Raw genomic sequence first — 18,059 nt, 5'->3', positions numbered from 1 at the left:
TTCAGAAAGACTCATTTAATGTGGTACTTTTGCATTGACTTCCATAACTGCAGAGACAGGTCACAGTGCTTAAATACTGGGCCTGATCCAAAACCTTAAAGGTCCCTTCAACAGTGTCTGACGTAGGAAAGTAGCTTTAATACTTACATTAATAATGCAGTTGGCACTCATTTAGTGTGTTCACATCTGTTGTTATACTTAACCATATGACATTTTTGTGTACTTCTGGAAATAAATGAGACCTGTGTGAATTTAAGCACACTGTGTACCAGCAAAGCATTCAAAACATAAGACAGCAAATTCAAGTGAAATACTAATGGCTGTACTGGGAATCCACCCCCCCCCCCACATCCAAATGCAGCTGACTTTATATTGTTTTTAAATGTATGAGTCACTTTTGTATTTTATGACTACAAGACAGTTCTTCGCTGTGCAGTCACCTGCAGGTGAGCACCATTAAACAAACGTCTTGACTAATGAAACATTCTAGCACTGAGGCATGACATCAGAATTAGGGACAAAACCAAGAGTTAAATAAGTCCACTGAATGATGGCAAATTCTCCCACATATTTTTCTTCTTTACTTAGCATCATTAGCAGACTACTACTACATAACTCTGGAACAAAAAAACAAACTGCTTCCAGAGCGTGATCAAAGCCGTCTCTGTACTGAAATCAAAGGGGAATACTGACAACAGTAAACCTGAATCACAACAGAATAAGCCAACATAGGCCAAGAACTTAGCAAATGACATAAAGCACTACAGGCCAAGCTGACAGACTGTATCTTCTGAAGATCTAGTCTTGTAAATTAATGGTTAACATAAGGAACTGCTTGTTTTCCATACTACTGCAATGGCTAAGCCTTCATGAGTGCCCTTTTCCTTACTGCTTGAGACCAGAGAGTGCTCTGCATAACTGCACAACTCCACAATATAACTGTAAACTCTTTTAAACCTGCTCAGCCGTTTAGCACTTGACAGAGCAGGAACTGACTTAACATTTAGTAAACTAGCATGTTTAGAATTTAAAGTGTGAAACCTGAGTAAGTTTACTTTTTTCCTAAGGCAGCTCCACAGTACACAGCAATAGGATAAGTGTGAGGTTCATGTTGTTAATTTAAATCTACTGTATTGTAATTAGTGAGCCAGACGAGAAGATAACTTACACTCCGTGTGACTATTAGACTGTGTTTAAATTGCTTGAAATTGTGTTTTATTTGTATTATGTTAATTTTGCTTGTGCTACTTCCTTTGGAGCTTTTCTCCACAGGCCTCCGCTGAAAATGGACATGTATCCAGTCGGACTATCCTGGTCAACAAATGTAAAATAAAATAAATAAATAAAAATATGTTCTAAAGAGAAAGACAGATTTACCAGAGATGCCACACACATTTCCAGCTGTAATTTTATACATCTGACATAACTGTTTACTGTCAATGATCAGTACTAACGTCTGAGACAACAGAGTTCACAGGGGATTCCACAAGCAGCAGAGCTCACTCTCTCCTTACCTTCATGGCTTGTGTGTCTTTGACAAGGACGGATCTCAGCTGTCCATTCAGTTCAAAGAATACCTCCCTTTGTCCAGCCTTGCTTAGGTCTCCCAGTGCGAGGGCTTTGATATGTAGGATCTTACCACGTTCAAGCTCCACCTGCAATACAACCATGAAAGACTCAGCTCCATATGACTAATTTACAGTGACCATAAAATGACTTTAACTTACAGTGGGTAACTTGTCACAATTCAGATACCAATGACCACTGATATGAAACAACTATTCTTCACATTTCATCTTCCTGTCTGATAAGTTCCCTGCATTTACTGATGCATTACTGCAATGGCCTTATTTGTCCCATCATGCAGTTCTTAGACTGCTGTTCCCAAGCTCAGCTCCTCAGGAAGGTTGATATATTCATTTATAACCATCTGTGAAAAAAATACTTGTGTATTGCCCTCTGAGATATCTCATAGTCAAATGTTGTCAAATTGCCCTTGCATATTTTTTTCCTTCTGAAAAATGCTACTTGCCTTCACATACTTCAATTTCGTTGATGTCTATGAAAGTCTTTGTCACATCTCCCTTCTCCTTTATTGTTGTTCTTGCCTTCTCAATTATTGGCTTGATGACGGAAGAGTACAGGGAGATTATCACTTTTTTCAAGGGGCAATGCCCTTACTTATTAGATGAGCAATACAGAATGCCCTTCTTACCACTGTGGAGACATGATTGTCAAAGGTAAGGTTGCTGTCAACCTGTATGCCCAAGTCTCTCGCCACTGAGTGCGTATTAAGGTGTTGCTATTAATGTGGTAGTTATCAGGAACATCACTCTTACCAAAAAGGATGATAATACATTTTTTTTGCACTGCGTTTAAGGCCATGAGTTTGGCACCACTCACTTGTTTGTGTAAGACCCTCTAGTAGGATGTTGACATCATCTGGAGATTCTATGAACACTCCTAGCTTGCAATCATCAGCAAACTTAGTCAGCCACAGACCTTTAGTTTTAGCTTGTAATTCAAAGAAAGAGATTCCAAACAGTAGAGTTACCAGGACTGATCCCTGTGGAACACCACTGGTTACAGGTCTGCTGTTGGAGGTGGATTCCCCTATTTTGACTATATGGGTTCTATCAGTGAGCCAGTTATCGACCCATCTAATGATATAAGGGTTGATGCCTAGCTGGGTGGGTTTGTTAATGATGCTTGAGTGGGGGGATATTGTCAAATGCCTTGGCTAAGTCTTGGTAGGCTGTATGCACAGCTTTCTCATCATCCAGGGCCTTGGTGACTGTCTCAATGAAGTCCACCAGGTTTAACAAGCATGATCTCCCTTTGATAAATCCACACTGAGCAAGGTCAAGTGTTTGCAGATTGTCTATATCTTTGTTGATAAGGTCCATAATGATTCGCTCTATGGCCTTGTGGATAAGACTAGTCAGGCTAATAGGTCTATAGTTCCTGGGGTCAGTGGAAGCACCGCCTTTGAGGGAATAACAGTGGCGGTTTTGCATTCATCTGGGATGAATCCAGTGCTTAGACTATGATTGAAAAGAGTACCCAATGGTGTTGCTAATTCTTGTTGGAGCCCATGTAGGACACAGCCTGGGATGCTATCTGGTCCCATACAGGCTGTGGTTTTGGCCTTAGAGAGGGCATTTACAACCTGCTCTTTAGAGATACAAGGTAGGGGACAGGTAGTAGGGATGCCATGGGGTATGTGTGGCAGGGACAGGGGATGAAGTTTTCACAGAACCTGCCAGCCAACAAGTTAGCTATGTCCACAGGCTTAGTATATGTGGTATCATTAACTACCAGTTTAGCACAAATCTGGACCTTTCCTTTTAGGTTATAGATTTAACTAAAGAACACCTTATGGTTGTCCTTAGTTGAGGATCCTAATTTGAATTCACAGTTTGCTTTGGAGGACTTCATAAGTGATTTTATTTGCTTGTTTAAGCTGAGGAGGGAGTGTTCCCAGTTTAGGGCACGCTCCCTCTTACACTTAGAGAGCAATTTCTTCCTCTTATTGTAAAGCCTGTTAATGGAAGTTGTCCACCAGGCAGGTTTGCATCCTATCAGGTATGGCTGAATGAATGCAGTTATACAGGTGTTTATATAAAGAATTGGTGCAGAGCTCGGCATAGTTGCCATATTAATCTGAGTGGGGAGGTGCATTGAAGCCATTTAAACTGATCAGGTGGGGAAATATAGGATATAGCTCCTCCTAAACTAAGGATGTCATCTATTTGGATGAGAATATTTGTCAGGCTAAAAACCCCCTTTTTGTTTTAACTGTTTATGTTACATATGCTAGAAAGTCTTAGAATTAGAAAATGCAATACACTGCTGCGGAGCTAGTTGTCACCTAACTATGGTGGCTCTCCCTGGAGAGCACCAGAAATGTTACCTGTATCAATAGGGACCTGAGAGCCTGAAACAGTCATGCGAGAGGGCGGGCACCACAAATTAGTTTTGATTGTCTTTGAATTTTGTCATTAACTTGGAATCACAAGAAAAGCAGAGAAGGCAAGAAAAATTTCACTTGGCAGAGGATGTACAATGCATTCTCTGTAGTCTCCTTTTTGATCTGTTATGCCAAATAAAATGTCAAAGAAATGCATCTTCTGGGGTGGCTAAAAGACTGATCCCAGACTTTCCTACTTTCAGAGGACCCTCACCAAACATAATCCCTCTATCCATAACAACAGGAGTGGACTGCAGGGCAACTCAGGGAGTCCACCAGAACTTTCATGTTCTCAGGAAAGTGAAGCTCAGATAAAGTGACACCTCAGACTGAGGCCCTTAACCAGATGCACACTGCTTCTCTGTACAGAAAGTATAACTGTATGCACCTTGTTTTGTTAGGGTAAAATATGGCAAACTGGTTATCTGCATGAAGCAGCATTCCCTTCAAACTCTTTAGGACCAAGAAAAATGCAGATAATTTAAAACGTTTGATGTGAAGTTCTTCCCCCTCCTTTATATAGGGAGAATAACCTCCCATGAAGTGTGGCAGGAAAGATGATGAGCTCCCTAATTCTGCCAGTGAAAGAAACATCAATCAGTAGTTATGAGGGCCTGAATACAAAAAAGGGAGGCACATCCTAAGATCTGCAAAGACTGTTCACCACTGCAAGGATGAATAAGGAATATAACACCAATAAATTTATGATCATGTGATGGCTGCAGCCACTGACTCCCCAAAGTTCAATGTAATGAAGATCAAGGCAACCAACATATCCTGAAGTGCAGGAAGGTCCATGTTGTATCTTTACGCTGTTTCCAAATTCATGACTGTCTGGGCCATGGGCAGAAGTAACCAACAGAGAACGCTCAATTTAGTGCCGGCAAAAAAAAGTTCTCTTGTGATGGATTTAGAAGGAACTTGTTTTGGTTAAGGGTCATCTAAGTTGACTATAGCCATGACAGCACCTACTTCAAGAAAACCATCAAAAGGTTCCTTCTAAAGGTAAGGGAAACCATGGACTATATTCTTGTAAGACTACAGTTACTACTCCCAACACCCTGGCAAACACAAAGTACACAGGAAAGTCCAAACTGCAGCATTATATACACTGAAAACATTGTCCTGCTGCAGCAAACCAAAGGAATCTCCTTTCCTCTCCAGAAACAATGTGCTACTAAGTACATATGACATACAGCAACACCAACCAGTCAACTTGGAACAGGAAGGACACAACTCCTAAACAATTATCTGGGACATGACATACTGGATGTGCACAATGGAGCAGCTGATGTCAAGGAAGTGACTGAAGCCTTTCACCTTTTGAGAACCAAGAAGTAGAACCTCAAAGCCTCACTGTAAAACAGGAATTGTTTGTACAAACCCCTAAGAAGAGTACATTTTTGACGACCTCAAGGAGCCCAGAGAAATAACCTGGTCCATTTCCCTACTATACCAGCTCTTCTCGCTACCCCCAATTCCCACCCACCCCCCAGGGTTCTACACTTATACTTACAAGCCACACCCCTTCCTCCACCAAGTACTCTAAGTAAAGCTTTTTATTTGCTCATCTACTTCCACTCCTTCCTTCTCAAACCTCTCCCCTTAATCTCCACCCACACCCCTCTCCACCCCTCCTCCATACCTAGTATACTTCCATACCTACAAGTAACACAATTACTTGCTTACCAATTAAAATGGATAAAACACACTCTATTTCTCATTTCCAACTACTACTCATTCTTATACTACTTCCACCTCTTACTTTTGCCTTCATACTCTCCTACTATGAAACTCCATTACTTCCACACTTTCACCACCCTAATAAACAAACCAGCTCCCTATATCTACCCATCCTCTCTAACCATGCCAACATAACAACTACTCCTAGTTCACGAAACACAGAGCCCAGACTCACAATGTTCCACCAGATACTCAAAACCACGTACTGTTAAGCGTTTAAGCGTTTAATTGTAAAATCCACTTTTCGTCAAGGAAACACCTCAACTTCTTCAGAACAATCAGACATTATAGTCCAACCCATTTAAAACTATGGTGGCTCTCCCTGGAGAGCACCAGAAATGTTACCTGTATCAATAGGGACCTGAGAGCCTGAAACAGTCATGCGAGAGGGGGGCACCACAAATTAGTTTTGATTGTCCTTGAATTTTGTCATTAACTTGGAATCACAAGAAAAGCAGAGAAGGCAAGAAAAATTTCACTTGGCAGAGGATGTACAACGCATTCACTGTAGTCTACTTTTTGATCTGTTATGCCAAACAAAATGTCAAAGAAATGCATCTTCTGGGGTGGCTAAAAGACTGATCCCAGACTTTTCTACTTTCAGAGGACCCTCACCAAACATAATCCCTCTATCCATAACAACAGGAGTGGACTGCAGGGCAACTCAGGGAGTCCACCAGAACTTTCATGTTCTCAGGAAAGTGAAGCTCAGATAAAGTGACACCTCAGACTGAGGCCCTTAACCAGATGCACACTGCTTCTCTGTACAGAAAGTATAACTGTATGCAACCTTGTTTTGTTAGGGTACAATATGGCAAACTGGTTATCTGCATGAAGCAGCATTCCCTTCAAACTCTTCAGGACCAAGAAAAATGCATATAATTTAAAACGTTTGATGTGAAGTTCTTCCCCCTCCTTTATATAGGGAGAATAACCTCCCATGAAGTGTGGCAGGAAAGACGATGAGCTCCCTAATTCTGCCAGTGAAAGAAACATCAATCAGTAGTTATGAGGGCCTGAATACAAAAAAGGGAGGCACATCCTAAGATCTGCAAAGACTGTTCACCACTGCAAGGATGAATAAGGATTATAACACCAATAAATTTATGATCATGTGATGGCTGCAGCCACTGACTCCCCAAAGTTCAATGTAATGAAGATCAAGGCAACCAACATATCCTGAAGGAAGGTCCATGTTGCATCTTCACGCTGTTTCCAAATTCATGACTGTCTGGGCCATGGGCAGAAGTAACCAACAGAGAACACTCAATTTAGTGGTGGCAAAAAAAGTTCTCTGTGATGGATTTAGAAGGAACTTGTTTTGGTTAAGGGTCATCTAAGTTGACTATAGCCATGACAGCACCTACTTCAAGAAAACCATCAAAAAGTTCCTTCAAAAGGTAAGGGAAACCATGGACTATATTCTTGTAAGACTACAGTTACTACTACCAACACCCTGGCAAACACAAAGTACACAGGAAAGTCCAAACTGCAGCATTATGTACTGAAAACATTGTCCTGCTGCAGCAAACCAAAGGAATCTCCTTTGCTCTCCAGAAACAATGTGCTACTAAGTACATATGACATACAGCAACACCAACCAGTCAACTTGGAACAGGAAGGACACAACTCCTAAACAATTATCTGGGACATGACATACTGGATGTGCACAAGGGAGCAGCTGATGTCAAGGAAGGGACTGAAGCCTTTCACCTTTTGAGAACCAGGAAGTAGAACCTCAAAGCCTCACTGTAAAACAGGAATTGTTTGTACAAACCCCTAAGAAGAGTACATTTTTGACGACCTCAAGGAGCCCAGAGAAATAACCTGGTCCATTTCCCTACTATACCAGCTCTTCTCGCTACCCCCAATTACCACCCACCCCCAGGGTCCTACACTTATACTTATAAGCCACACCCCTTCCTCCACCAAGTACTCTAAGTAAAGCTTTTTATTTGCTCATCTACTTCCACTCCTTCCTTCTCAAACCTCTCCCCTTAATTTCCACCCACACCCCTCTCCACCCCTCCTCCATACCTAGTATACTTCCATACCTACAAGTGACACAATTACTTGCTTACCCATTAAAATGGATAAAACACACTCTATTGCTCATTTCCAACTACTACTCATTCTTATACTACTTCCACCTCTTAATTTTGCCTTCATACTCTCCTACTATGAAACTCCATTACTTCCACACTTTCACCACCCTAATAAACAAACCAGCTCCTTATATCTACCCATCCTCTCTAACCATGCCAACATAACAACTACTCCTAGTTGCCTACTAGCAAAATATCACAGAATACACCACATTAAATATAATCTCAATCCTAGGAAAACCCTACTCACGAATAGCAAACACAGTACTCCATACAATCTCAAACAACTCCACTTATTAAAAGATGGAGACATTCACCCAAACCCAGGGCCAATAACAAACACAACCTCTCTCCCCTACCCCAACCAATCTACTAATTTTTCATCACTAGACAATCTAATTCACTCCTTGTAGCTCACCTTAATATTCAAAACATTCACAGTACAATAGCTCAACTCCATGCCTTCTTAGAGGTCTACTCCTTCGATATTCTTTGTTTAACAGAAACCTGGCTAAAACCTGCAACTAAAGACAATGAAGTCATCCCACCAGGGTATAATATTCTAAGACTCGACTGTGTAACCAAAAAGGGTGGGAGGGTTGCTATTCTATCTAAATCAGTATTACAATTAACCACTTATGACACTAAACCACCACCTAATACCAATGCAGAAATTCTCATATCCAAGCTTGAACTTAACAAAGCCAAAGCCATATATATCTATCTACCCCCCGGTAACAACAATACCACCATGGAAAATATCCTATGCTGGTTATCTCAACACCTGCCCCAAGAAACTATAATCCTTGGTGATATAAACATAGCTTGGAATTGCTGTAGTAGCAGCCACCCTACCACCCACATTAGCCTTCACGGTTTCTCCCAAACCATCACCTCCCCCACCGGGATAAACAAACACAACAAGAAGGAAAGCACATTAGACTGGATTCTGATAAACAACCATCCCCAAATATATGAATCTGGAACCCTTCCTGATGATATAAGTGACCACTCGCTTACCTATATCATCAGGCATAAATCTTATTCTCCCATTCCTACCACTATCAGGAATATCAGATCCAAAAAGAACTTCAACCCTGATCTCTTCCAAAAGGAACTTGGAGCATGCAACTGGTCTCCCTTAAATTATTTCCCACTAGAAGAAGTGGTACAATACTTTATAATTCAAACTTCTTATCCATTCTCGATCACCATGCCCCAACCCGTGCAATCAGATTCAAGACCAAATCTGCCTCTTGGCTTTCTAAAGAAAGCAAACAGAAATTGCATGTCAGAAATAAATACTGGGCTAAATGGAGAATGACCAAAAATCCTGTTGACCAACAAAATTTCAGAGAATTAAGAAATAACACTAAGAAATCTATACTATCAGATAAAAGAAACTACCTTCAATTTCAGAAGGCTAACCATAATAATACACAAAAGTTCTGGTCGAGCGTCAATCAATTACTACATCCAGGTCAATCCAGTACACCAAACCCACAAAATACTGACCATGAAAATCCCATGTATATTGCCAATGCCTTCAATTCCTTTTTTACTGATGCTATCCAAACACTAGCCAGTCAGTTATCATCTAGTAATTTTACTTTACCAACCTACAACAAAACATCACCCCCACCATTTCATCTCCAACCAGTCCCAACAACCCATATTCTTGCCCTAATCCAAAAATTGAAACCATGATCTCCTTCAGCAGACAGAATACCTGCTGAATACCTACAGAAATCTGCCAAATCAATTGCTTACCCCATCTCCATTATTATCAATAGAACTATTAGTGAAGGCCACATCCGTAGTATCTGGAAAGTCTCCCATATTATTCCCCTTTACAAAGGTGGCAACTCCACCGAATTCTCCAATTATCATCCCATAGCTCTTCTTTCTCCTTTGGCAAAGATCATGGAGAAATGCATACATAGACAATTGCTAGACCACCCAATCCAGAATAACTTGCTCTCTAGCTGTCAGCATGGTTTCAGACCTTCCCACTACCACTGCCCTCCTTTCCTTTACAGATTGTATTAACAAAAACTGTAACTGCAATTTGATCTCCACATCACTATTTATTGATCTGTCCAATGCATTTGATATGGTAAGTCATCAAATTCTGATAGATATCCTCAAATCCATGTCCTTATATGCACTCTCTATCAATGGTTTGAATCCTTCTTAAATAAACAACAACAGGCTGTACTTTGGCATAACACTCTATCTACCCACCTACCAGTTAACCTCGGTGTGCCTCAGGGGTAGATATTAGGACCTCTCCTTTTCTCCATATTCATCAATGACCTTCATCAAGCAATTCCCCAAGCTACTTGCATACAATATGCTGATGACTCCACACTTATATGCTCCGCTAAAACCACCTCTGTCCTTCACTCCGTTACCCAAAATGTCTAACACTGTGGAACAATGGTTCACTCATCGTTGTCTACTCTTAAACCCCCCAAAAAACTAAACTCCTCCTTTTCAATCCAAATCGTAAGTCCTCCCCCCATAGATTTTTCTGTTTCTTCCACTAATGGCACCATTATATCACCCGACCTAACTACCAAGCTACTTGGTGTCACCACTGACAACAATCTTTCCTTTGACATACACGTCAACAACACTATTAAATCTGTCAACAAAAAACTTGGCTCTCTGTACAGAATAAAACTCTTCCCATCACCTACAGCTAGAACTACTATTGCACATACTCATCTAATCTCTACACTCCTCTATGCCTCTTCCATTTTTACCAACCTATCTAAGAACAACCTCAGTAAGTTGGAATGCTCCTACAATAATATAGCCAGATTTGCTATAGGCAACCCATTTAAAACTCACCACTGCGTTCATTTAAAGCAGCTTGAATGGCTGGAACTACAGAATCTGATCACATACCACCAACTCATCACTGCACATAAAACTCTTTACCAACCTTCCAATACTCCTAGTCTCTCTATCATCATCACCCCCTATAATAATCTGAACTCCTTATATTCATCTCAGAAACTTCTAGTTAATACATCTAAATCTAACAACAGGGCTGGGAATTCTCTCTTCTCCAATACTGTGGGAAAATTCTGGAATGTTCTACCCTGTGACCTTTACTCAATTTCCTCTTTATCACTCTTCAAAAAAAGACTGAAAGTTTTCCTCAAAACACACTGGTCATGCCCCTGTACCAAACCTGCCTAAACATCTACTGTACCCAAATTATGCACTGTCTTCCCTTTTTTTTAATTAATTTTTCTGTCATTTCCTTTTTTAACAATATTTGATTTCTATGCTCTGTATCTCATTATTTTCCTTCCCTCTCTCACTTATTTGTAAATATATATATATATATATATATATATATATATATATTTTTTTTCCCCTTTTTAACTCATTACTACTTCTACTGATCATTAAGCTGCCTCTTACATAGCGTAATGTACTGGATATGGCATCAGCCTGTTTGTTTGTGTCTTTCGGCTTTTCCCGGTTAGGGGTCGCCACAACGGAAATCCGGTCCGCTAATGATTGGCAGTTGATTTTTACGTACCGGCTTGCCAGTCCTGCCACACAACCTTCAATGAAGGTACGCCCATTCGTGCATGTCTCCACGCAGATGACGCTCTAGCTGAGAATCAAACCGGATAGCGTCTTACTGTGAGGCGACAAAGCTATGGCATGAGCCTGTATACCTCCTTTTTTCTTTGCCATTAAGTGATGCACTTTACCTGTACAATGAACTAGCCTGTATGCCTCCTTTTTGCATTATGGAATCTACCTACATGTCATTTCTGAAACTCCAGTTTTTCAGTGTATTTGATGTCTCTTCTTCAAATGATTTCTTATTAACCTGGTTTGTCATTGTATATATTACTATAATTTCATTTTTTATATTTCTTTGTAATTTTTCTTATGTTATCTTTTTGTCTTGGAGCTTTTCTCCCCGGGTTCTAGTGAAAATGGACATATATCCAGTGAGACTAGCCCGGTCAACAAATGTAAAATAAAATAAATAAATAAAATAAATAACCAGAGTCATTTCGGGGAAGGACTTAAAATCATTAAAGCATAGACTGCACTGACCAAACTGAATAACCACTGGCCCTTTGTATTAGCTCTCCAAGCCAGATCTTGGAGGACCACCTTCCTCCACTGGCAGGCCTCAACAGTCAAGGCTACAACTGATGAGAAGCTGAAGTTTTTCTGTTGAACAATTAGGTTTCCCTTCAGAATATCTATATTTTGTAAATCTGAACTGCATACATTCAGCATCACATGATCGACTTTCCAAAACGCTGAATGTTTGTCCTGAGATCAAGGTACAGTGGGGATAGGGGAATTTATCCTTTTTTCCCCACTGTAGTGGGAACCTCTGAGTTATTACATATAATTTGCAATAAGGTTTACCATCAGAAGGTCAAGATTATCAGTCACCTGATGGCTTTTCTTGATCTGTGAGAAGGCTGCTTCTTTCCTGGGGGCAGGTCTCTCAACTTCGAAGAAAAAGAGGCCGAGAGATAGCAGGGAATCAATAAAAGCCCTCCACCAGGTACTGTGAAGACTGGAAAATAATGCCTCTCCCTTAAATTGGGCATTCAGGATGTCTTGCATAATATCTTTCACAAGCACATCCCTGAGATTTTTACCCCTACAAAAGTAACAGTGCACTCAGACCTGCAGTATTAACCTGCTCTGAACATTTTAGACAAAACACTGTCCACCTCTTCCAATCTAGAACCCAAACTCAGACATGAAAGAAAGCACTTCTCCAGTGTGTAATCCACGAGCAGGGACTGGACCGCTCAAAAAAATGTGAAGTTTAGTATTTGTTATGTTATTGTAATTTGATTACTTTTATATGAATGCAAATTTGCCTACGTCACAAGTGATAATTCAATAAAGGTGTTTGGAAAAAAAAATCTAAGCACCAAAATAGAAGAGGAAAATACCCTCTTGACAATCCAGTCCAAAGTTTTTAGACTTCTTGCCTAGCTGCAAGGTGGCAAAAAAGCTAATCTCTGGGTTTGTGCTAGGTGTGAGGATCAGATAGGCAGAATGTTATCTGACTATCTGTCCACAGCTTTAGACATTTTATTTAGTGGTAAGGTGAAATGTTGTGACACTGGCAAATGCCCTGGATAAACATCTTCATAAAGGAATCACCTCAAGGATGTCTGGTCGGAATCGTATAGATTATTTTTTAATTAATTTGATAACTAGGTAAACCCACTGTTCACAACGTCCACTTTCAGGGATGACGACCTGGGAGCACTGTCTGGTTAAGAGATTTGCTCCAAGTTCTACAGTGGGCAAATGAAGCTAGAAGGAACGAAACTCTATACCCCTGACTACAGGGAGGCAGCTTAACACCGCTGCACAAACTGATAGAGGATACAACTTCCTGAGCTTCACAGTTTATACTAAGGAGGGGTCATGGGGGTAGGGAAACCTAGGGGATGAGAGACTACTATCCTTATCTGTCTTACAGATGGCTCCAGACCTCTGACTCCAAGTAGGAAGCAGAGAACAAAAAATACCACTGCCCACACCACTTCCACAAGGTATGTGTTTGTGCATGGACAAGATGCATGATGTTAAGTATGCAACAGGCACCAGCTGTCAGGTGACCAAATGCTGGCACTCTGGGACAAGCCTGTCAGTCATGGACCAAGGACATGAGAGAACTGCAATGACTTACTGCTGGTTATCAGGCCATGTCTCCTAAAGGTGGACAGGTCTTAGCAGATTCAAAACAGCTGTCCTGGATTGTGCGACTAACCCAAGGGTCCTAGGGCAAGAAAACACTGCAGAACCTTCTCAATATGGGCCAATGTTCCCTGCTGACCTGGGAAAGCCTTAGGAGAAGGGTCATTGGTCCCCAGTGTCACCATCAAACTACAGTCAGGTGACTTTTACTTTTGCTCCCCTTGAACAGTCACTTACACTTGTGCTCTGGCCAGCTGACCAGATGATGCCTGCTCCGTACAACATATTCATGAGGTGGGAGCTGAAGAGTAGCTTATCAGAGCCCTCATTTCCTGCTAAAGAGGACAGCTGGTAACGAGTTATCATTAGTTGAGGACAAGAATGCAGTACATGAAGCAATTAAAGTTTCTAAAAAAATGCTGACCTCAGGAGGATGGGACCAATGTCTGCCTTCTATTTATTTGACCTTTACATAGTGCTCTAGCTAAGCTAGGTGGATATGCACAGGGCCCACCCACTGAACCCTGTGCTGGGTACTTTCAGCTTCTACTAAAGGGCTTCTAATCTCCAGACTGCCTGAAGGGCACCTAGTAATATCTCAAACTGTTTGAAGTTTCAGCTTTATATTTAATAATTATTCTTTTTTGGTCTTTTAATTGATTATCAAAACGATGAAAGATGATGTCTGTAAGATATTGTTATAACTAGATTGGTCTACAAAAAAAATCTTAAAATTATGAAATAGCTTCAGAGGTTTCTTATATGCAGCCACTGAGAACAACAGTCTGAACTTCCTTTGTTCCGATATAAAAAGGCTTTTTATGTGAACTGTGAGAGCAGCAAATGTGAGCTGGAAACTTGGTTCGGAGCATAGCAGGGGTTTTTTTCCCAGTAAAGCATATGACTTTTTTTCTTTCACATCATGCAGTTATTCTATTTTATCTTCGGAATAAATGGTACTTAAAGTTTATGCCCTAAACTGCATGGCAGAGAAAGAGTAGTGGCTGATATAATTAACCACAGGAATTTTTTTCAGGGAAAATATCCGAGTTTTACAACCATTACTTTATTTAATACTGCTGGGGCTATTTCAGTCAATCTTTTCTGATGTATTTATCTTCAATGAACACTCTACAGTTGTATTCATTCAGACTTAAAATTTTTGTTAACTAAAGAATTATAAAATGAACTATGAACAACAGAAGTTATACTGAGGCATGCACAAAATGACAGCAATGTAAGAAAAAGTTTTATTCTCTGAGAAACTGCAAAGAGATTAGGAGTTTCATTATGCCTTTTTTTAAGTGCCATTGTCTTGGATTTTGAAATCATTTTATATGACCACATTTGTTTTCCTTGTTAAAAAGCAAAATGGCTGCTATGCACATTTACCAGATAGTTACTGATAAGTAAGGTGCTGGAGATTAGGAAGAGTGGTAATATATGCATTACCATGTAGTACGATAGCTAGTGATGTGGGCTTCCCCAAACTCAGACACCCTTTATCGAATCCATTCATATTTTTTACAAAATAATTTAGGAGACAATTAAGATGCAAATGAAGACCATGCTCTAGGTATTATTAGTTCAGTAAGAGAAAACAAATTTAAAATTCTTGAACCTAATTGGTGACCACAGAAAAGTAAGCTACAGCAGGTGACACAATTCCAAAGTGACCACCATCTGAACACCTACTGATCCATTCTCAAATGTACCCTCACCAATGCCTGCCTGCCTTACCAATTCACCTTACATCTCTGAATACAGCCTTTTCTGGACCACAGTTAATACCTCTCATGTCTGGAAATAGTCAAACAAACGCTAAGCACACTATATAGAAGAGCTGCATGACTGAGGAGTATAGGATATATACTCTTACAAACAGAGACATAGCTAGTGTGGAGCAAAGGAGGCCCCAGTCGCAAAGTGACAGGGGCACGACTGGTAGATTGTGATTGGTCTTAAGTACAATACAGGCAATTTTTTGTTGATATTCCAAGAATGCTACACACAATACACCATGCAATACATACACCATGTAGTTGTGGAACTGATCTACAAAAATAAATAACTAAATAAATAAAAAGACACCTCCAAAGGCCTAAAGACAAACATTTTATGCAATAACAAAAAGGACAAGGATTCTAAACAAAATCAGTGAAATCACTGAGAAAAGATACTAAGGTAATGTCAGATACGGAAAAACAAGTAAATGCAGATAAAATGAAGGAAAATGACATAGCAAAAATAAAATAAAATAATGGATGTTAAAATCAGGGAAAACCTACTAAGAGAAATATATATTGAGGAAACAGGAACAGTGCTTACAAAAGTAAAATATAAATGATGTCATAAGTAAATCAAACAATGGAAAAACCAGGGAAAAATATTCCCAATAAAAAGAGAAGCACAGATAATGACGCCAAATAAGGGAAAGTGTTCTTTTTTTAGGAGGAAGAAGATGAAGATAAAACACAATCTAAAGGTGAAAGATGAGAGGGTGAGTCGTTACATCATCCCAAGTTGAATCACACTATTATTTCCTTAAGGCAGATAACACCATCATCTGCAACACTGATAAAAATCCTTTTTTTTTATGTGATAAATTTTGATTTAGGACAAACAGTGCATAATCTACAGTTTAAACAAATCAAAGAGATGTATCTTAGTAAAATGCACCGACTTACAATTTTATAGTGCAGTGATACTAATCCAGCCCACAATATTTAAATGAACATTTAAAAGCACAGGGATGCATTTGAGCTACATGGAAGAAATATCACTTTTCAAAGCACAGAACTACACATAAATATGTAAGTGTAAACATGAAGATAATATACTACCTGGAATATGAAAAAAGCTAAAGGGCTGTAAATAAAAATTAAGAGGCTCCAACAGAGGTAATCTCATATTTTAACATTACTATAATCTATGATGAGGCATTCTCCAAGCTTAAAATGGCCTTAACATTGTTATCTGAATCTTAATACTAAGACAAAATATAGAAAGGACATTAGAGAGCTAGAACGGAAAAATCAAATTTGCACAACTTTACAAATAGATCTGGGTGCCCAAAAATTCACAGATGATTCCTAGGCTAATGGTCCCAGGGAGCCTTTTTAAACCTAGCCATGCTTCCCAAAGGTGAGAATCAAACCTTGTACCTTGCGTCTGTAAAGTAAACACCTTAACCATTAAGCTATCCCCAACCCCAATTTTTTGGGAAAGGGCACATATGTAAACTCAGTGAGCAGCAAAATAATCCTGAAATCTATGCAAATATCACAGAATGATGAAAAATCTAAACTATCTAAACTACAACAGAATCTTACTAGATTCAGCTAAATGGGAAAGAGATGGTTTAGATAAAAAAATACTTTCAAAGAATACAGCAGGACTCTGACCATCAATATTTCCAGTTCTCTGATCTCATACATGTTTAATATTCTTGGCTTGCAAAGAATAATAATATGCATTAAGATTTTATATTACATGCTATGTAAGCTATGAAAACTACATCCCCAGTTCTGTGGTGTACATGTATAAAGCCCTGAGACTCTGACCCTGACAGACTGACGAGCAGAACTGATGATCCCAAGACGGTGACTCACCCATCACATGTGGAGAGTGCAGGAAGCTCCCACAGTAACATGGGTACCCACATCAGCCACCAAGGGTGGGGGGTTAGTGTCCACAAAGCAAAAATCCTAATGGATCTGTGCTGCACATGAAAGTCAAATGTACTGTGACAATTAATACATTGGTCTACAGAGTACATTAAGTGTAGCAAGCATGTTTGTTTACCTCACCATTCTATTTTTATAAGCAAATCTACCATATGTATAATATATTCATTGCACTGCCCATCTGTTAGCCCTGGACCTTACTGTGTCTGTATGACTGTAATGAGGTCCCTGCATTGTTTACCAGCCTCTGTTCAGTTAAGCAGAATTTACTAATTTCTCCAGTACTGATGCAGGTTAATTTATGCCAAGATAAACTACAGTAATTTTGCATATCTGAAGTGTTTTGTATAGCTTTTGTAGAAGATCTTGTATTTTATTTTTTATAAGTGTCTCCTGCACTGTAACATATGTAAACTACCATGCCCCTACACCATAAGTCAGGTAACTCTGTAAAAGGGACACAAAATTCTGTACTTCAGCCCATGAGTACTAGTTTTAGATTCCAGTACGTGATCGACTCATCTCTAGTGTGCCTTAGATAACTTATCAAAAGAGTGACCATCCATCAGTCTGCATGGGTACTCATGTATCCTACTGCATACAGTGGGCCATTAAATACTTGTCCTTACAACACCTCTGTCATGTGCACGGCAAATGGGTTTGACTGCCTACTGCTGCCACCAGTTCTAAGTGATAAGTCCGGACTATGGACATTCAATCTACCCTAATGACACCAAGTCGTATGTAACAGGTGATTGGGTTTTGAGAGTATATGAAGAATCCACACTGCTTCCCTGGGTTATGACTGACACTTGCCACCCTAAAACAAGATATTGTCAT

At 39.8% G+C, this 18,059-nt stretch overlaps 1 protein-coding gene across 4 annotated transcripts in view; it reads right to left on the bottom strand.

The window, feature by feature from the left end:
- Positions 1–18,059, bottom strand: part of PC (pyruvate carboxylase) — a 2,844,646-nt gene that overhangs the window by 98,505 nt on the left and 2,728,082 nt on the right. For all 4 annotated transcript variants that reach the window (XM_044073797.1, XM_044073795.1, XM_044073794.1 and 1 more), the window contains exon 20: positions 1,515–1,655. In XM_044073797.1, the coding sequence (XP_043929732.1) occupies positions 1,515–1,655 (141 nt within the window). The remainder of the gene's footprint in view (positions 1–1,514; positions 1,656–18,059) is intronic.

The sequence above is a fragment of the Protopterus annectens genome, chromosome 6.part0 (genome assembly GCF_019279795.1).
Source record: "Protopterus annectens isolate FY-2018-M chromosome 6.part0, PAN1.0, whole genome shotgun sequence".
Classification (NCBI taxonomy): domain Eukaryota; kingdom Metazoa; phylum Chordata; order Ceratodontiformes; family Protopteridae; genus Protopterus; species Protopterus annectens.
The sequence above is the reverse complement of the archived record's forward strand: the minus strand, read 5'-3'. Positions and strand labels throughout refer to the sequence as shown.